Source organism: Vanessa tameamea, chromosome 4 (assembly GCF_037043105.1).
Source record: "Vanessa tameamea isolate UH-Manoa-2023 chromosome 4, ilVanTame1 primary haplotype, whole genome shotgun sequence".
NCBI lineage: Eukaryota > Metazoa > Arthropoda > Insecta > Lepidoptera > Nymphalidae > Vanessa > Vanessa tameamea.
The window spans coordinates 1436781-1459770 of NC_087312.1; the positions used below are offsets into that span (position 1 = coordinate 1436781).

At 31.0% G+C, this 22990-nt stretch overlaps 1 protein-coding gene across 2 annotated transcripts in view; it reads left to right on the top strand.

The window, feature by feature from the left end:
- LOC113396670 (dual specificity tyrosine-phosphorylation-regulated kinase 2) overlaps window positions 1–13773 on the top strand; it is a 59367-nt gene extending 45594 nt beyond the window's left edge. The window contains exon 9 of one of the 2 annotated variants that reach the window (XM_064220651.1): window positions 13360–13771. In XM_064220651.1, coding sequence (XP_064076721.1) covers window positions 13360–13549 — 190 coding nt within the window. In that variant the 3' untranslated portion in view covers window positions 13550–13771. Of the gene's footprint in view, window positions 1–13359 lie in introns of both variants that reach the window. The other variant, XM_064220650.1, reaches the window with a different exon arrangement.
- Window positions 13774–22990: the final 9217 nt, after the last annotated feature.

Here is a 22990-nt window from a genome sequence, read left to right on the forward strand (position 1 = left end):
TTTTGTTACTGGTGGGTATATCATTTAGTAAACTAACGTGTAATCATCGGTACACGGATTAAATAAAAACTCGTTTTTAAAAAGAACTCTTTACAGAAAAAAAAACGATCAAAAAAACAATAACATACTACACTTATTCCGCTTTTAGGATTTGATTTTTCTATCGAATTTAAATGAAACCATTTTCGATGTGTCCATTAAAAATTGAATCATTTAAAAATCTTCATAGTCAGCTAACATATTAAAGAATAAACAGGTTAAAAGACTTCTAATTGATAACCTTTTTTTAAATGAAAAAAAAAATCCTTTGACATTTTGATTAATAAACCTTTTTAGTAGGCGTGTGTACGTTATTTGATGAACTTACCGATATTAAGTACATTGAATATAAATGATTATGTAATTTATCCAATAACTATTATTCACTTCACTTACGTTATACACTAAAAGTATTAACATTGATCGTAAGCATTGACAAGAAACATTTTCTATTTACATTATATAATATTAAGTATCATTACACAGTATAAAACAAAGTTGCTTACCGCTGTCAGTGCCTCTGTAAGCTTATATATTTAAAATTACACAACGGATTTTGATGCGGTTTTTTTTTAATAGATAGATTGATTCAAGAGGAAGGTTTATATGTATAATACATGCACAATATAGTAGAGAAACACTGATAATTTTAGAGGTCTCTAAAGTGATGTCGTAAATAAACATATTTTTTGCGCTTACATTGCAAACGCTGGCTGAACCCTACGAGATAGATTAAAATAATGTCCTACAGTATTGTAGTATTGTAATTGTACACCTTAAAAAGGTCTTCAAAAAAGTTTATGGTATATGTCTATCTCTTAGGGTTAGCCAACAACAAAAATTTTTATCCTTTACTTTTTATGAGAATGAATGGCTTATTTACGAAGCGATTTTATGCAATACAGCATTAATCCTTATCCAATTAGGTACCTTAACACGTTGACAGTCCCTGCATCACATATGATACAAATTTATCTTTCACCATACGTCCTTGCATCACATCTGATGCAAGTAGGCGTACAGACTCTACACCGTTTATTGGCGAGGACGTCTGAGTTAGGGAAATAAATATTATTAGGACGTCTAGAATAGATATTAAGAAAAGTAAAACACCAATGAACCAACACATTTTTTTTACTGAATGAAAAATATTGCTAAGACAAAAAATCAATGAAATTCGTTAAAGCATGGGATACAAAATGGCTTATTACATTGCTTACACTGTGTGTACCTGGGGTGATTTCTTCTGAGCTTCTTTTGTGGTGCTGCCAGCATCCTTCAATTTCTTGTAGCAACTGAGACAACGTTTTCTTGCAATTTTACCATTAGCTATTCTAGGTATATTGGTCATTTTATGCGTTGAAGCCATTAGAGATCTTGATGGCCCTGTAGCGGGTATAGCTAATGCTCCAATTGTCAATATTTTTTTTATTATGTATTCATGGCCAGCTAATAATCTAATTTTTTTGGTTGGATTTAATTCATTGTGAAGGATGATGGCGTTCACAACTCCAATAGACAAAATATCTGCTGCTATCTTTTTGTACCAAATACATGTCTTTCGCACAGGAGAATTGTAGCTTGCTAATTGATCCGCTAGATCAATTCCTTTTTTTTCCATTATTGTACGTAAGCACCATCTTTGGTTTCATAATAGGTCGAAAACCTCCAGATAGCTGCATTTCATGATTGTGGCATGTAGATAACATGAAAATATCACGTTTGTCGTGCCATTTGAGGCACGTCATGCAGTCATTTTGTTGAGCGGCGACTTCACCCTTTTTCAATGGTTGGTGTACCACCTCATAAGGAAGCCCTCGCCTTATTTTTATGACAGTTCCACAAAAATCAGTTTTCTGGTTTTTAAGAAATCTAGCTAAAGGTACACTGGTATAATAATTAGCATCACTTAACGGTCGGGAACTCATTTTTGCTAACTATTTTGTGCAACAATAGATCTGCGATGCTCGATTAATTATGATTAACGTTTATAATTATTTTTATGCAACTACCGCAAGAAAACTAAAACAATTAGTTATATGAATACCCACATTTTTTGCTTCGACGTTCCCTGCATCATATGTGATACACTAAAATTAAGGACGAGACGTCCTTGTATCACATGTGATACATGCTGAAAATAACTGTAATATTACAGTGACGGAGATTTCAAGTATAAATTTATTAAATGTGAAGTATTTCCAACTACCTTTAATAAAAAAACCGCAGGACGCCACGTGAAGGTTGTTGGATTTGGCCTGGACAGTCAACGTGTTAAATACATTGTGCATTTAATATAGATCGATATGGCCCTTTACAGCATGTAATTTAAATGAATATTTCGAAGATATTACAGATTTCAATTGTATGGTTACAGATGGTTGTATTTCCCACTAAAATCTTGTTACAGTATGGCTTTTTATTTAGATATCATTTCTTCTATTCTTCATATCCGTAACTGTGGAATGCTCATCTTTTAATTCTTTAGTACCACACGTCAGTTGTGAAATATTTAAAACCGTAAGATAATCTAAGTATTAGTTAAGTATGCTTCCTCACAACCCTTTAACTATTAATAAAGATGGCTTTGTCCCATAGTATGACTTTTACGACACCTTATTTTCCTACTAATGGCATATTGTGTGAGTTGCATTACAAAGACAATGAACAGTTTTCGGTATTAAATATTCTAAAGCTTTGTCGTCTACGTATTTTGCCACAGTTGTATTGAATAAGTACCGACACTAAGTGTGTCAGTGTGTGTGTTAGCGTGAAATAGGTACCGGTCGGGTTAGTCATTGGAAATTGCAAAATTGGGACCGTAATTTTATTGCTTTAAAGGTTAATGTTAGTCATTAGGGAGTAGTGACTTACTTCAAAATGGAGAATTCCGGTATTGCATTAACCGACATTACGTATTTTTCGTGGATGTTGTATTGTTCCATCTTTTTCATTTTATACATTATACTAACTAAGCTAAGAGCCGAGATGGCCCAGTGGTTAGAACGCGTGCATCTTAACCGATGATTTCGGGTTCAAACCCAGGCAGGCACCACTGAATTTTCATGTGCTTAATTTGTGTTTATAATTCAATTAATATTTATATTATAGTCAATATAAAAATTCATCTCGTGCTCGGCGGTGAAGGAAAACATCGTGAGGAAACCTGCATGTATTTAATTTCAACGAAATTCTGCCACATGTGTATTCCACCAACCCGCATTGGAGCAGCGTGGTGGAATATGCTCCATACTTTCTCCTCAACGGGAGAGGAGGCCTTAGCCCAGCAGTGGGAAATTTACAGGCTGATTATGATTATTTATAACTAAGCTAGGCATTTCGACTAACTTATACCGTCTTGATATGTTCTCTCATGATTCTATTCCGATCGAAATTCGGACTATTCCTTGCAAAAAATAACCTCAGCTTAAACGTTAGTGAGGGTCAATTCTATTTATTTATATCGGCTACGATACGATCCCGATTGTATTCCGACCCAACTATGACCGAACCGCAACTGGCTCGTTGTGTTGTCTAGAATAAGTAGGTACTCGGCTGAACGGCAACTATTATGTTTCGATTCGATAGTGATAAACTGACAATTTGTTAGTAGAATTCTTGTATATATATAAATCGCTTGTGTAGAATTTCATTTGCTGCAGCGCCATCTAGCGTTGACTTATTGAAGCCAATAGTACAAATATATAAACTTTAACTTTGAACTTTAAAAATACATATATACGTACGTAGTAATACATTGGTCGATTTGTTTTGAAGACAATTTCTAATTGACAAATATCGATTTTATATATTTGCGGAGTTCAACAACGAATTTATCTTTTTATTAGTATAGCCTAATCGATCGATCGATCGTTCCGACACGAGTTCCGCTTGCTGCTGGGATGGTCACAGATCGATTCTTATTTTAATTTCTTCAACAAATATTATAAGGACTTAGTTTATGTCAGTTTGTGTTATTACATGTTTCGACCTTATTGACATTGCGGTCTATTATTTTTTTTTTTAATTGAATCACGAAAGGTCACACTCGTAACATATGACAACTTCTTATATAATGGTGTCTATTACATACCATCGATTTCTGTTTTGCATAATTGATGTAACGGAAATTATAGAAAGTCAGACGAATCTCTGATGGATTACTGGGATAATTAATGAACGTGTTAAACTTAAAAATTTCATAGTGTAATGTCAATGATAGGATTAGTTACGATAAATTGATAAAGATGTCTTATATACCAAAATGCTTAAATAAACAAATTATGTTAAATGTAAAAGTCATAATTACATTTAATAAAACTTAATTAAAAGTATAACACCTCGTCTTATTGCCTTCACTAGTGACAGGAGGGCTGGTTCATTTTTTTGCACAGGGGATCGAAATTGCAACGGAGATATACTGCAAGCATACTTGCCACCATCCCACGCGGCCTTGATTTGTCCAGTAACTATTTTAATTTTTATTTGGATATAATTATAATCTTAATGTAATACGTAAATAGAAATATTTTTGTTTAACGCTTAAAAATAAGATCCTGAATGGCTCAGTAGCTGGTTCAAAAGCCAGCAGTCACTGAATTTGTAATTAGTACATTTGTTTTATAATTGATCTCATTCTCATCGATGAAGGAAAACATCGTGAGCGAATTTCCCTAACTCATACGATAATCTGTAACCGTGCCCAAATGAAACGACGTCGCATAAGTTACAAATCGTATCCTCAGAATAGATAGCCCAGCCCAATTGCGGCACATTTACAAACAGTCAATTACGTTTATATGAAATAATTATTATACAACGTAGAATATTAGTCGGAGCTGTAACAAGAATGTTAGCAATTCACTTTTGAATTGCAATTCTAGGTAGGTGGGCGAAAATTAATGAACTAGATACTGCTACTAGTTATTACTACGATATTGCTCTTGAGCCAGTATGGCCCAGTGGTTAGAACGCGTATATCTGAACCGAATTTTAATGTGTTAAATTTGTTTTTATAATTCATCTAGTGCTTGTCGGTGAAGGAGAACATCGTGAGGATACCTGCATGTGTCTAATTACAATTAAATTATGTCACATGTATATCTGTGGTGGAATAAGTTCCTAGAACCTTCTCCTTCAAATAGGGAGAGGCTTTACATTTACAGGCTGTTACTGTAAGAAAATGTACCGCAATTTCAAATATAATTAAGCCTCTTGTTTAATACATTTGCTTTTTAGTCATGCATTTTTTCATTTTGCTTTATTTTAGACTGATAGAATATTCACCTTTGCCAATGTCACTAACACTGTAAGAACAAAAAGATACGCTGTCAACAGCGAGATATTATAAGACATTACGTTCCTTGTATCTGTTAACGTATATTCCTGTAATTACACAAGGTCACTCACACGTATAAACTGAAACACAATAATAAAACATAGTTTCCAACAATAACCTTATTTACACTTAAAAATAAATCCACTCATTGAATGAGTTTAAGAAGTAAAATTGTCACGACTAGATAAAAACACCGAAAGGTTATAAAAATTAATCATAGATGACATTGTTTCCCATCGATAAATAAAATGTTAATGTCTTAAAACAGTTCTCAGTGATTTTTCACAAACGTTTCACGTAACATAAATAAGAATAAAACTTTCACTCGAGTTCACACTTTTTTTCTGATATCATAGGAAGATATGAATGTTTGAATGAGTGAATGAGTTATAACCGGTTAAATGTAAACGAATTGTAGCGTAGGTCGTAAAAGTAAAAGTTAATTCACACGATAATTATCAATTTGATGGAAAAAAAAGAATTCCTATATCTGTTTTGTGATTGGTGTATAATTAATTACTGTCGGAAGAAACTTTAATGCCTTGTATTAAAAATATTAAATTGTTTATAAATATAATAACGAAATCAAATTGTTATTATGTTGTCGGTTCTTGTACACATCGGAAACAATCATTAGAAATGCAGAAAATACAGTAAGATATTCCAGAAGTGATACTTATAAATGAAATGGAGTAAGATTTTTTTATTCGTTCAGCGTATGGCTGTTAATGACGGGCCTCGACGATGACCGGGGAGTTTGGATAGGTTTTTTTTATGGTATAGGTTGGCGGACGTGCAAATGGACCGCCTGATGATATGGTTGCCCATAGAAAATGGCGCTGTAAGAAATATTAACTATTCCTTTCATCGCCAATCCGCCAATCCGCCGCCAAACTTGGGAACTAAGATGTTATGTCCCTTGTGGCTGTAGTTACACTAGTTCACTTACCCTACAAACCTGAACACAACAATGCTGAGTACTGCTGTTTGGCAGTAGAATATCTGATGAGTGGGAGGGCCTACCCAGGCGGGCTTGCACAAAGCCCTACCACCAAGTAAGTCCCGACTAAGTAATATAATACTTTAAATGACATATTGTATCAGCACGGGTGGACGATTGCAATTTTTTTTATTTTTGAAAAATATATTAATGAAATAAATTTCGTGATTGAATTAGAAAACAGTTTTGTTTTCTTATATTATTTTGTAGGTAATGTTGTTATAATTATTACGGAATCGGATAAAGGTTTGTTTATAGGTTGAATACCCGTCATTTAAATAAATTAACTTTTGAATATAAAAATTGTAATACGAATTTATTAATCAAAAATCTTAATCATCGATTTATATATATAACGTTTAAGTAGTTACTTTCTCCGGGGACAACTTGTAGACTATTGGTACAGTCGGCGAAAATAACGATTTTAAGATTGATCGCCAAATCTTTTGAAAAAAAAAATTGATAATGCAATCAAAACGTATATTAAAGTATTTAATTTTTAAAACTTATCCAATATATGTAAAGCTATTAAAAATCCTCTAATCCGTTAAAATGAAAACATCCACAATCAGATTACCATATCAATCAAATTCTACGGTCCTGCTCAGAATGGCTACTTCGTAACCGTATTACGAAAAAGATATAGATCTTCTAAGATTATATTTGTTCTGGTTCGTTGAATATGTGTATCAATGGACCTTTGTTGTTTGGAGGTTAGTGTTGAACAATGAACGCATTAATATCTGACCAAGAATTACATAAGTATAAGCACGGTTATTTAGGACCTTAAAATACAATAAATTATGTGATCACAGGATTATCATAAATGTTCAATACAATAGGTAAAGGTAGCATTAAAAGGCGATGGCATTTCGCGACCCGGATTGTAGAGGATTAGGGATAATATCGATATAATTGTGCTTAAAGGGAGAGGTAAATATGGATGTTAGTAATTCGTTAATTAATTTCGGGCATTGCAAACCGTTTTTTTTTTTTTTAAAGAAATAACTCTTCCTTGTTTTCTGTACTCTGTGCCAAATCAGCAAAAACCCCGCGTGGTTTTATATTCGCCTTTAAGTAAATTGCGTTAACTCAAGTGACATTAAATTCACACGTTAAAGGGCTAGGCTATAACACAATACAGAGACTATATGATCGCTGTAGCCCAATGATATTCAAAAGTATTGAGGAGAAGAAAGTCGCTTGAATATCTGTAAACAAATTGTTACTTGTTCTATTCATTATAAAGTTACAAAGATCAACGGTACGCAAATTAGCAATTATGCATGCGTAATGACCATCAATCATCTTTCGCACTTTGTCTTAAATTGTCTGGCTATGAACCGTGTACCGTGTAGAGTCGCCATAACATAAGATCTTAATGTTTACCTTTTAATATGATCATACTTGCTTAATATTTTTTTCTTGAATAAAATATAAAGTAAAAGTATGATTAAATACATTTTCAGCTGTAATATATTTAACAATACTTTGTATTAAAAATATATAGTTGTTTAACAGTAAATTACTGCGTTATAATTTGTTTATTATGTAAATGAATAATTTACTGAAACGATTATTAAACAGTAGTTTACATAACTGCTAATTAGTTTGATTTTTTTTTTGTAAAATATAAATTCAATCGTTTGTGAGGAATACGTGTCGTTGTACGATTTGAACTAGGTATTAACTGATGGAGTTAAATAAAAGTTCGTAGTAAATAGGATAGTAAATATTTGTTGATATAAGAGATTATTTATATTGCATCAATCATTTGTCGGTATTATCGATTTGAAAGATGTTTTTTTAAAATATACGTAATGGACATGGTGAAAATTTAGCCAATGCGCCAACAACTATGCAAGTTATGATATTAAGTGCCTTGTGCCTGTAGTTATACTGGCTCAATCGCCCTTTGAACCGGAACACAATAGTACTAAATATTGTGGGTAGTACCTACCCAGACGGGCTTGCCCTAGCAGACGAAGCCCCATCACCAAGTATTTATAACATAGGTTGGTGAACGAGTAAATGAGCTACCTGATGGTAAGTGGTCAGTAATATATTTGACTATTCTACTAAAACAATAATAAAATTGCCGGGTGAAAACGTTTCACCAACTACGACAAGCCTTCAACTAGGACTCAGTTCACGGTGAATTTGTTTTAAAAAAAAGTCGCTTGTCAATTCAGATTAAGTTTACTTAATTATTAAGTATAAATTTAAGATATCGTATGCAACATAATAATATCCCACTGTCAAGGCGACAGTTTGTTACATTACAAGACAATGTAACAACGCACCTTCGTGCCTAACCGTTTTCGCATACCTGACCTTTAGCCGTGAGAGTGGTGAAAGTTAGGGATAGGCTCAGCTTCGTGATCAGCAGATAGTGTCTTAACTCACGGTGTATAGTCAGCATCGAAAATACCTTGACAAACGTTTTCAGCAAGCTAAGGATAAAAATGTTTTACATAGTAGATTAAATGATTATAATATCTCACAATTTTGTTTAAAAATAAGCTTGCGTTTTAAAAAATAATGATAAATTGTATTTGTGACAAGTAGAATGATTATTATATACTCGTCATTATTACTTATTAACTTATTTAAGCATTAAGACAATAATTATGTTCATCAACTAGTCCAAACAACTTAGAGAGCATTAAACCCGGATCAACTTTTTAAATTATGTATGTTGATACGAACTCTTCAAATTTCTAACCCTGCCGTTAACCAAATCGATTGACCAATTAAATCAAGTACCATATTCTTTCCCATCAAATAACTTCAAGAGAAACACAAGTAAGTCATGAGCGTTACGCGTACGCAGTCAGCGGTGAAAGGTTAAATGCGTGTCGATTCTTACGTAATAATCGGCACGTAGACCAGATTCTCGTTGATGAAAGATTAGAAAAAAAAATAACGGGTCTTCTCAATGTCTACGGTAAATAAGTTTAAGATATTTAAATTATCGTGATGTTTTTATAATAATCTTTAAGCAATTATTTTTTTGGGAACTTTGATTTGAAAACGAATATTATTTTATTTTGATTTATTTAACACGTTTTGCATTAAAAAATTATACGAATACAAATATATAAATGAAAATTACGCCACCCAAAAGATTATATCGTTTATACATATTCATATATCATTAATTGGCTGTCTTGATGTCGCTGACACTGCGCTGGTTTTATGAATAGTGTTGGATTGTAAACTTCAGTGGAGTCCTCATTTATCCCCCTGACAGGAAGACTTAGCTCCGCAGCGTACGCCTTTAGATAACTATACCCTGTATAAGATAGCTTGATCTTTTTGACAGATGTCAATTTTTCTGATCGACATAACTTTGCAATGACGAACATATTATTTTCCTAATTTAATGATTTTAAAAATTGTAAAAATATTTATAAAAATACATATAATACAAAAGTTCCTAAAAATTCAAGCGTTATCCGAAAATTTTAATACATTTTCTATTATAGATTATTATTCAAAGTAAAATTTAAATAGAAACACTGAAAATAATAGAACAATTGTAAGTTTGTACAATGTTACATCGGTCAGACGGTAGGGATGCGAATAACAGGCAGTAACTGCAACAAATATCGATTACAAAAATCCTCATTAAAGATCATTTTTAAGTTATTGTTACGAACGGGGGTCCTTTTGTTTGGGGTCTCTTTAGCTGGTATAACTCTTTTTAGAAAATTATTATATAATAATTTATATATGTTATATTTTCTGTTTCTCATCACTAGCCCGTCAAGAAGATCAAGCTAACTTGAACAGCGGTATAGCTGATATTGATAGCGCTCGTCTAGTTTATTTTGGTTATGTTCATAGTATTATATCGTATGGCATATTACTTTGGGGTAACAACTACAGATAATTAATCTATTAGTAGGAATACTCACTGTTGCGTCACAATATATTTACAACAATATTATATATATTTACAGTGGCATCACAGCAGCATGCGGAAATTTATTTCTTGCCGGTTCTTCTTGGTAGAATCTACATTCCGAACCGGTGGTAGCTTCACTTAATATAATTTTGCAAAAAATACGATTCAAAAGTGCTTGTAAAAGTCTACTTGTATAAAGCATATTTTGATTTTAATTTTGTTATTGATGTCCCTCATGACTGTACTGGCTCACTCACCCTTTAAACCCAAACTCGACAATATGTAGTATTGCTGTTTGGTGGTAGAATATAATGATGACGAGATGGTGATACCTAACCAGACCGGCTTGCAAAAAGCCCTAACACCGAGTAAATTTATTTGATCAAGTTAATTTAATGTATGAAAATTCAAGCATGTGAACCTAATATGTAAAATACATTAAAGATTATCTTTCTAATTTATTCGTAAATGAGTTTCGTAAGTAATTATTTATTTATACATTCACAGTACGTACATTACTTGTAGGGAGACATTTACATACCTATATACGCTTAATAGGAAAAAGCGTACTGAGGTAATGTCATCATTAAGAAAGTGAAAGATTAATTGTTTTATTTTTTTAAACTAATTAAACATTCAATTAGAAACTTGCATATTGTTTATATAAGGTAACATAACAGTCTGTTAAAGTCCCACAGCTGGGGTAAGGCCTTCTCTTCCTTTGTGGAGAAGATTTGGAGGATAGTCCAACACGATATTCTAATTCAGGTTGGTTGCAGAACACATGTTGCAAAATTTCTTTGAAAGTATCATGATCAATGTTATATTTTATATGAAGGTTTTTTGCACTACTACTGCAAGGTTCAAGTGTTTCAACTGCAAATGGGACAATGAAATAATCCTCGTCTTATTGCCTCCCAGAGGATCGTTATTAAGATTTAACGTAGAATACTGCTAACATTCTTGCCAGAGCTCCACGCGGTCCCGATTTGACACTATTTTTAATTTTTATTTGTATTTAATTTTAACAAATATAAAGGATTTAATTTTAATAATTAAATAAATTCATTAATAATGTTAAATGTAACATGTTTTATGATATAGTCCTTTTATGGAACGCTTCCGACATAAAAAGCGGTTCGGGCTATCTGTAATCTTAGAATTAGAGACTCCTTTCGAGTTAATTTTGGTAATATAGGAATACTTACGATAACGTCACAGTATATTTGTTTTTGACAAAATCGTTTTACTAAGTTCCCAGACCATTTTACATAAACCTCATGTTGACTTTTTCAATAAGTAAGGCTTGATATATCTTTACATGATTATATAAATGATAGCTTGAAGTTAACATTCGTTGATGTTCATACATGACACATAAATGCATATACATATAATTGTATATGATTAATACATGAACATTTTTTTTTTATTGATGAACAATTGTGACTAATGAGTCTCTGGCCAGTTCTTTTCGAAATAATTTAAATTCCGAACAGATGGCTCTATATTAAAATAAACATTAAATTCAAAGGAGTTCTCGAACCTTCTTGAATAAAGTTTACTTCGAATTGATTTATCGATCTGCAATATATTATCTCCTGCTCAGTAAGCTAGACTATGTTGAGAATGGCCGCCTTAGCTAAAACCAGTCTAGAGGATATTTGTGGTGGGTGCGTAGTACCAAAAATCTAGAACCAACGTATAGTTTGATACAATGATCAAACGGACCTATATCATATATATTTTAAACACAAATTTTATTACAACATAGTATAAATATTTGACCTAAATAGTAAATTCTAGCTTTTAAACGTTTCTCTATTTGTAAGTCGACAGGCAGTATTTATGAATGTGTATTAAATGAATTTAAATCTAGACTTAGATGGAGGCAACTGCCTTGAGCTAGATGTAAGCTCGCCAGTATAGAGCCTGTCACTTGGAGTATTGACCATAATACTCCTAGATAGGATCAATGATTTTTAGGTGGGAATATCTATGAACAATTTTACGAAATTACTTTTTGTAAATTCAAATGTATACAAATCATATTAAAAATAAACAAAGTTTTAATAAAATGTCTCTGTTATTCCAGACTTTTGTTCATTCATTCAAATTAACTAACACCAGAAATATTGGATCTGCGTAATGTCGTAAATGAAATTTCCAATTTATTTACCAAGTCACTCTATACAATCAATTATTTAATATAAAAGTTATGCTTACCATGAACTCTTGGCTAACTGTTCAGGCCTTATCAGAGTGATCAAGTGTGTACGAAAATACACTCCCAGTGCCGCGGAAATGACGTAAACTCGATGGTTTCGCGTCTGGTTCTCACACAGGTACATCGTAGTTATGACCAGCTAATGACACGGCCCATTCTTCCTTGCCTTACTTACTAAAATAAAAAGCAAAATATTTAATAATTAAAAATATGGACAAAATTATTAAGTCTATGACAAAGCTTTAGTTAGAAAAACTCGTATATGTTCTAGCATAAGTTAGCACACCGGTTGTACTCTAAGACCATATAAATACTTAAGTGATCTGATATACAGATAATTAATATTTCATAATTATTAATACATCATACAAAAAGATATAATTTACAAAGGCACGAAGTTTTAAATCAAAGATACTCATAAAAACAAAATACCATTAACAAATATCAATTAATTTTATTTTGTTTTAGTGCAATGCACTACAACCATTTCAAATAGCTTCTAGATTCATAAATTGAGTTCAAGAAAATTTAAAGTTTGTTTTTATTAACACTGGTTATTTAGGTCATTTTTTCATTATTTTTATTCGAAACAATAAATTTTACTATTTTTATAGTTACTAATATAGTTTTTTGAAAACATAAATTACATTGACATATTAAAACAGTAGTGTCTGTCTGTCTGAGGTGTTAGGTTATGTTCTTATACGTTCTATTCTGTTGAACACGTGAAAGCGAAACAAACAAACATATACACATTTGCAATTATAAAATATTGTACTTTTACTTACTATTTAACTAAAAAGTTAAAATATTTATGAAAATGCTGATATCATTCTTCGTTTCAGATGGGATCCCAAACGTCGTATCACGCCTACAGAAGCAACTCGCCACGAATTCGTAACCGGCTGTCCTCTCGGATCAACGCCATCTGGACAGTTGGCATTACCTCGTCTGCCTCCTCCTAGACCTGCGAGGACAGCTCTCTTACATTCTCAATCAGCTGGCGACGTGGCCGCCATGTTGGGACGAGCGTGACCTAAGGATAGATGAGACAGAGTTGGGTCCGGAGGCCTATAGCCTTTGGTTTCTCGTCTATTGCTTTGTAGTTCAATTTGTTTCAGCATACAATAGTCAAGTTTATTATGATGTTAAGTGATGAACTTATTAATTTTTAAGTCGTACTCTTCGCTTTGATAGGGAAATTGTTTATGCGTTGACGAGAAATTTATCAGAATAATTGTATCTGAAAAAACGTATTGCGAAATAATCTTTACTTTTTATCATTAACATTTGACGTTTCAGCAATTAAAATTTAGTTCATTTTTTACATGAACTAAATTGACAATGTGATACAAAATTAACGAACAAAGATCTCAAAATTATTGTTAGACAATTTGATATTTCGTAATATTTGAACTGATAAAGTTACTTCAAACACGACTTTAAATCTTGAAGATATTTCTAATCAAACTAAAAGATCTCATATGTAATTTAATTCTAAAAGTTGCTCAACATAGATAAAAAAAGGATAAAGAATAGAGGTGATCGTTGCAAAGATATTTTGCGTTTCGATTCTTCTAAGAAGTATATTGAGTAAGCGTATTAATGCTTTCTCTTCCTATATTTATCTGATATTATGTTCTGCAACATTCTATAGGTCATCAGTTCTGCGCTACTTATTACCATCTCATCGTACTACCTATATTACGCAATATTTTAGTCTATTAGACCACTTTTGTAATTCACTATCGACCTAAATGCGGTTAGCGCGATTATCGGAATTACCGCTAAGTTAGACATTAAGTGCTTTTCATTTTGTGATTTGCAGATGTAATATGAGTGCCAAAACTTGCCTTTCAAACCGTTTGTTAGGTACTGTTTTAAATTTTTGCCAATTTCTAATTTTCTAGTCAATGTCTTGCTCGTTAGTAATGTTTCTTTTTACTTATAAGTAAATATGAAGCTTTAGAACGAAACGTCGTATCCATTGAATATCAATGTATTAAAAATCATATTAGATAAAAAAAATGACTGATTTATAGTACAAGAAGGTATACGTCTGTTCATCATATCACAATAAGGTCAGGTCAGGTCATATTCCTATATCTCATCTCTCGAAGAGGAGATATTCATATCGTTGACTCTTAATTATAATTTGAGAAAAAAAGGGATTTCTGGAACCTGTCGTAATTTAATTTCGTAAATACGTAAAGATTAGTTGTCGGTAGGATTTTAGGAATTAGCGAATACGTTTTGTCCCTTGATAATTTTGCGTATACTGCAAAGTTGCCTAATTTTATTAATTCCTAGTCAAAGATATGTTGCTAACGTTATGAGATATTTTTGGTTTGAATTTATTTGAAAGTTTTAGTCAATAATATAAGTGAATTCCATTTCATAGACGGATATGATTTGGAATAAATAATTGTAAATATTTATTTACTCACATAGCTGTGTATTTTCAAATAGTGATTTTTAGCGTCTGGCTATAATAGATTTTACTAAAACTAAGTGTCTAGGTTGTCTATGTCTATATGACCGTGTAGTTTTTGTAATCATAGATAGACAATACTGAAAGTTACTTATGTCGTTCTAAGGTCTCAAAATGTAGTTTTTATATTTATTAGTTCTTTAAATTCTGGGTTGCCAAGTTTTAATATTAAGATGATTATTTATAATTTTATTAACGATAAACCTCTTTGCTAATAAACGTTGTTTTTGTTAAGCACTGTTCTCTCTCTTTCTGTTACCATTGATTTAATATTTGAAAGAAAAAGACACAACATTGTTTAACTAATAACCCCCTAAATAACATTAATAAGGCCGTTTATTGTACAGCCCATAGTGTTAAGTGTAATTCAAAATTATATCAAAATTAAATTTGAAATACGCTGAATATATAGAAGTAGTGGATGGATTGTATTGTGTTTATTTAAAAGTATTTTTTTCTACTGTTTTGTGTTCTAAATTAAACCGAAATAAAAATATATTTATTCCTCAAATTTAATAGATGTCTGTTAATGTAACCGTAAAACATCGGCCTCTTCATAATTAGAGGTGTGGACTCTGTTACAAGTTCAGGTGTATTATATGTAATATTTAATTTCGTCTTTAGTGGTACAAATAAAAACCATTTGTTGATTGTTCTTTTTAACTAAGTGCACATTCACACAGGTTTGTATCTACAGGTCCGATATGAATGAATCCGTCATGATTATGTTAACATCGGATTTGTATTTGAGGAACTTTTTACCTTACTGAGGGACCAGTAAAATGGTTCGATATTGTATCGGATTGGTATTTTTTATCTGGATCTGGATGGCTATGTTACGATACACACACAAAATACAGATAATACATAGCATAAATACGTCATCGTCGAGAAAATAACGATAAAACGAACCTGTGTGAATGAAGCCTAACAATATCATAAGAAGTCTAGTCGATATTGGGACGTGTGTGGCGTAATTAACCTAAATAAATTATTGAATGATATAATTTTGGAAAATTATGAGAATTTATGTGTCGTATAATTCAATATAAATTTCAAATGCTTCTAATTTTTCATGAAAATTCTTGACGTAGTATTTGTCGTGATCTCTCGAGACCAAAGTAAAATTTAAAAAAATGTGATTAGAGAATTTGTTGAATTAGCATATTTAGATAAATTGTAATTTGTGTGGTTATAATATCGCATGATATTTGATAGGACACGAATAACGTATGGATATAATGTTATCGAAGATTTCCATAAATGGAAACCATGTAATGGCCAGTCGGGTCATGTATGTCAAGCTTCAAGTATTAATTAATTACCTTGCAGTACACACATATATTTGATTTATATTATAACTATAAATCTTTAAACTAATGTAAAAAAATAGCACATAAAAAAATATTAAAAATGTAATAAGGAATGTGCGACTTATTTTTGTCAGGTTTTTTCATAAGAAATGTTTTTAACAATCGTTACCTACAGACACATACAAAAGAAGTTTCACTTCAAACCGTCTGAAGCAAAAAGGAATCAATATTTGACATATGTCATTTTCATTTTTTTTTAATTTTGTAATGCTATGGAAACATTATTTACAGCTAATTAAAACCATTCGTGACTTATCAAATACACTATGTATGGTCTCTGTATATGTCTATATGTTTAGTTGTAATTGTAAATATTATTATTGTAGAACATTCTAGGCGAAGCCAAACTGTGAACTGTAATGATTGTTGTACTTTATAATTTAGGACCCGTTTACATTACGTCGGACTGATAAGTCATATCGGAAATTGTTTCGTTTTGTTTTGTTTTAATTTATATTATTGACATAAAATATATATATATATCTATTTTTATTGCCAATGTAGTACTGTAACTTTAATGGTGAATATTCGTTTTCTTCGAATAATTTAAAAATACAGAGGCTTTAAAAAATTAAGAAATAAATATTATTACGTTTAAAGAGACGCAAAGAATGTCTATTAAATATTTTGTTTTTTGTTTATCACCTAATGCCAAAATTACCTTGTCTTGCTGTATTTCACAGCCATTATTATTATTCAAAACAAAATAAACATGTTTTAAGGCACACATGAAATATACTTAAAACAATATAATTTCCTTAAATAAATATATAAATAAAATTCTAAATTTGAATAAATTATAATTAAATTAAATAAATTATATTTTATTTATTATTAAGGATTTGAAGTTTCGTTATACTTGTAACTTCAGTGCTACATAAGAACAAGTATAAATAATAAACTTGGCAATGTTTAAAAAAATTAAAACACGTTCAGTGAAAAGAAGTAAAACCTTTTTGCGTCAGTAGAGATTCACTAAAATCTTCCTATAAAGATCGCAACACACATAATCGAGATCGAAATATTATTTTCATAAAGTTTTAAGAAATTTTGCTTCTTATGTTTTTCATTAACACGACTTCTATTTTGATCGTTCCGATTAATTATATTGGTCCGATAATGGCAACTGGGTTTTAGGCGAGGCGTACTAAACATTACTGAAACTGGACTGGGTACTTTCAATCGGCGATTGCTTGAAAACGCATAAAGCTACGTCTGTAATTAGACCTTAGGTGTATGGTTTTAGAGGCTATAATATGAAGTTATTAAAATACGAACGGACTGGGCAGGCTTTTTTGTGAAAGGATATGATTCGTTTCCCAACTTAGCTTGAGAATGAAGAAATATGTCTGCCTATTTAGTTGCTTTAGTATCCATTAAATGGAATAAGTACTTGGTGCACCTTTGACATTAACTTTTTTATATTCGTCACTCGATGTTCCAATTAAAATGAAATGCAATATTCGCAAGTCATTAAAACTTTTTAAATCGACTCTTTGAAGTAAAAATTCATGAGTGATTATATGTACAGATTAAATATGAAAAATTTATTATTATTTTTTTTTAATTTAGATAATTTTTCTATAGAGCTCTTGCTAAAATCTAAAAACTTTGCTTTCTTAAAAAGTACGGAAAAGTAAATCACTATCCGTGCATAAAAATATATATATCTTGAATAATTAAACTGACGTAGTTAAATAAAAAAAAAAAACATAATAAGGACAACTCAATACAAAGTTTATTTGTCTGACAAAGAAACAAACTTATAAGGCCTAAATAAAAAATTTAAAAAAAACTAGTTTGTATGTGTTACTGTAAACATAAAAAAAAAATTAAATTGATATAATGCATCTGGTAAAAGTTCATTTTCAGTAATGTACGTTCGCCAATAAGTAGATGAAAATGTGTTTTTGTTCTGATAATTTGTTTAATTAATAGATTTAGAAAAAGGGTTGTTATAACTGATGTATATCATTATATAATATTATACAATGTACAATAAGCGATTCATTCGTTTAAATGTAATGGGTATTAAAATTCTTCCAAATGTATAAAAAGTTTTATTGACATTTTGCGATATATTTATTATTTAAAAAAAAAAACAGCTTACTTTAAACTGAATATGATTTTTTAATAAAAAAGGTTATTTATTTTATGAATTGAGATTATATTATAGACTGTGACATAAGAGGACATTCAAATTAAAAAAAAAAACATAACCAAAACGACTTTTTAAAAATACAAAGTAATTTATAATTCAATGTGACAAGAAATATTACAAAGATAGATGTCAAGTCCGATATTTAAAACAATTAATCCACTACTAATTGACACGCGACACACTTGACGTGACTGTCATAATTAATAAAAAAATATTTTCATACTTTCCGTGAGCTACATTGTATAAAACGTAATATATACTCGTATACATATACGTATATTCTCACAATATACATATATTAAGCCGAGGTGACCGAAACCGAGTGGACAAAACACGTTAATCTTAGTCAATAATTTTTATGGGTCTAATGTATCAAGCCCAAGAAAACACCACTGAATTTTCATGTGCTTAACAATATGTGTTCATAAAAAATAATATCGTGTTCGACGGTTAGATAAACATCATGTCGAGACGTGCATGTAACAGCATATAGGGATTTAGATCTAAATCTCTTAAATAATTATTTATTGCACCAGTACAAATTAGAGAGAACGAGCCCAGACTCGCAGATAGGAGTTCTCCTGCCTCGGGGTCCGCAGCGGATCAACAGACTTGGTGACAAGGATGCGATCAGCCCCCACTGAAGTCACTGGGTAGCGCGAAGAAGGACACACTTATGTACAGACTGACGGATCAATAAAAATATTACAAATTAGGGATTAGTTTTCAAATTATATATACATATAATTAGTGAATATCGTTAGTATGTAAAATTTCCAGATATATAACATCACGTTAAATATTAAACAATAACGGAGTTTTAAAGTTGTTCACACTAATTTAACTTAACTTGCGAGTAATATATGATAAAATGTTGTATAAAATCCCAATTATTAACCTCTCAAGTTCTGTTAAATATATCTTAGCGTACGTGGTTATATTCACAATGCATCTGAACACAACGTCCTAACCATAATTAGCATCTATTGTTACTAAAAAATAACACTTTCATCAGTGATGAAAGTAAGTATTGAATTTGATTTACACTCTTCACATTTGGTAATTGACAGACAGTCGTTTTTATACGTGTTATATATATATATAAATTTACAGCGAACGATAATGTAACGACGGCTCTTATCCAGAAAAGTCCTATGGGTTATAAGTACAAGCGTTTGCACAAAAAAAAAAGAACCCTTTCGTAAATTAAAGTTTAGTTATCAAGTTTTGTTTAGTTAGTACTTTGGACAAATATTGATATTGTCCTAATTATTATTAATATTGCTGTATAATTAATAAATGAAAATTTTGATCGCCCCACACATAGGCGCCGTTACACAGACATGTATATGTTCATAGTGTCCCTGTGTGCAGCGGCAAGTATATTAATAAACTTATTCAACTTGAAATAAACTTTTTTTAATATTATCTTAACGTGTGACATGTACTTACTGTCCGTCTGTCTCTCTGTCTATTATTACTATATTTATATATTGAAAAAAAAAAAACTGCAAGCCACTTCCCATATATAACTTATTCGCGTGTCTCTTAACCGATGCCAATGTCATGCCATGCCATGTCCAAACCCAGGCCAGCACCGCTGAAATCGTGGGGAAATCTGCATGTGTCTAATTTCAATGAAATCCTGCCACATGTACAATAATCCGCATCGGAGCAGCGTGGTGGAATAAGCTCCAAACCATCTCCCCAAGATGTAAGTCCTTAACTCATTTAGAGGACATTTAGAGGCTGTTACTTTACTTTTTTTATTTTACCTTTCGTAATCAATCAATACACGTTGCAGCCCCACGATTACTTAGACATCAAGGGGTCAGAAGTTCGCTGAGAAAAGCACTTTCTAAGTATTAAATAGAAGGTTTAATGTTATACCTACAACTAATAACAGTTTGTGGTTTCGTATGCAAGTTTTGCTTCGAAAATTTCAAACTGGATTTTTAACATACATAATAACATCACACACATCTTAATTTTTATATTAAATTAAAACAAAAAATGCACTGTTTAATTGGTGATTTAGATCTTTATAATATTTCTTAACAAAATCACGATAAAATAACCTTAAGATAAATTTAATTGTAAACTAACGTACCAATTGTTTTACGAAAATAAGATTACCCAATTTAGATTATTCTATGAAATTCAAAACTCTTTACGAGATAATTTTAATATCTTGATGATTCTATTTAACATTTTTCCAAGATAATTAACAACCTTATTACACAATGTTTCTAAACGCAGAGTAAGACTAGGAATTTACGTGATTCAGGTTACGAAATGGAATAGTTGCTAGTCTAGAAATACCTTTATAATCGTCTTGCGTATACTACCTGTTTCCTGCAATTTCACACGCGTTGCGTTTATTAAATACATTTTTCTTTCTTACACCGTATAAGTACGTGAACTCGCAAACGGGTCGTGAAATTCGTCAAATATCCATAGACATTGATATTGTATAAAATATTAATCATTCCTAATATCGCCTCTAACCTTGGGAACTAAGATATTATGTCCCTTGTGCCTGTAGTTACATTGGCTCACAAAACCTGCAAATTGTTATATGTTACGTTTTCAACGCTATTGTAAAAAGTACTTTGAATCTGCGTTGACTATTATCTTTATAGAAAAGGTTATTGTTTGTCAGGGCGCTTGTTAAGCGAACGCTGCCAAGAATATCATATATACACGAAAAAATCGTATAAAAATGTATATGCCTAAATAAAAGTTACCTAAATTATCATTTTTAGAGATATTACAAAATCTTCGCTACATTGTATAATATATGTAACTGAAAATAGAAAGTTGTCGTATTTTTTAGTACCTATTATATAAGGAGTGGAATGAAATCATTAGAAAGGAACATGAAATAAAATTTGGTTGAATTTCGTCTGAAAAAAAGTATTGTCGAACGTTAACCACACGAAAAATGTACTAGATTATATAAACGTACGAGTTAATTTTTTTAGAGACTTACAAGCTTTTCCATTCCTTCATAGTTATTACCTTCTTGTGATGCCAGTGTCTATGGAATACTCGATAATCATTTTCCAGCGGAAAATGATTATGTCTACATTACAAAAAATAAACATAGTAAATATCAATTAATTTTTTTTTACAAAAAACCTTTTATGAAATTAAAGATCTAAAACAAATTTGACAAAAATGAGTGCAAAATCTAAATTCCAATCGACTGCATGGATCGACAAAATATTCTTAATTTAAAAAATATATATCAAAAAACATCTTGAAAGTAATTAGTAAATATCTTATCTGTGTAAATTCAAATACAAAGAGAAATGAAACTGTCAAAGGAAGTGTGTCAATGTTTTTTTTTTTCAATTCTATTTGACGTTTGCGTCATCGTCCAACACCGTTTATCATTCTTTTAATGTCAAAATCGTTATTATTAATTAAAATAAAGTGTGTCTTGTATTGGGCTATTTTAAATTATTATATACAGAGTGATAGATATATACGAATCACATAACAATATATTTTTATATCTTACTAACATTTTAAATTGATAATATATTTTTATTAAAATATGAAATATATGAAAGATAAATAATATGGACTGACATATTACAGAACTTGAAAGACACAAACTTCAATTTGTTGGTTTCGTTGTACCGATAATATATTTTTTTTTAGTTTAATAAGCCATGGCATATAATAAAATTTCTAATTAATAGAAATCTTCTGAAATATAAAAATACGAAGTGTTGCTGTTTGACGGTAGAATAACTGATGAGTGATAGGTGCCTCTTCAAACGAGCTTGCATATTTTATTACCAAACAGTTAAAAAATATTACAAAAATAACATTGTATATTAAATTATCTCTCCTGTATAGTGAAGACGCTACTAGCCTTGACCAGACTATCACACGCCTATCCATCATCAAGTGCTTAGAATATTGTAATGATGTGACCATTACAACGACCACCATTTGACGTGCATAGAGTATTAGGTAAGGTGTTCATGCCATTTTTATTAACGACTATGTATAGTTAATTTCAGCCTCGTTAATGACGTTATGAAAGCCTCTTGAATATAATTTATATCTATCTCGACCCGACTTGACAAGGGTAGATTATGAATCTTCATAATGAATATCAGGTTACTTAGGACAACTCAACAAAGTTTCATCACAATTGAATGAATGGTTTAGTGTCGTGCTATTTTTTTAAATTATTTTTTTTCCTTTTAAATAGTGTGCTTACAAATTTTTATTACCTAAAGATATATTACAATGTTGGAATGGTTGAATTTTTGTGTTAATGAAGTAACTACCAGACCAGAAATAAACAGCGACACCTCGTTGATCCACTTTCATTGAGTAAGGTTATAGGTCAGGTAGCGTACCATAAACGTCAAATTTTATGAAACAGTGTCTTAGATCCCAATTGAACTATAAGTCAAACCGCTGGCACA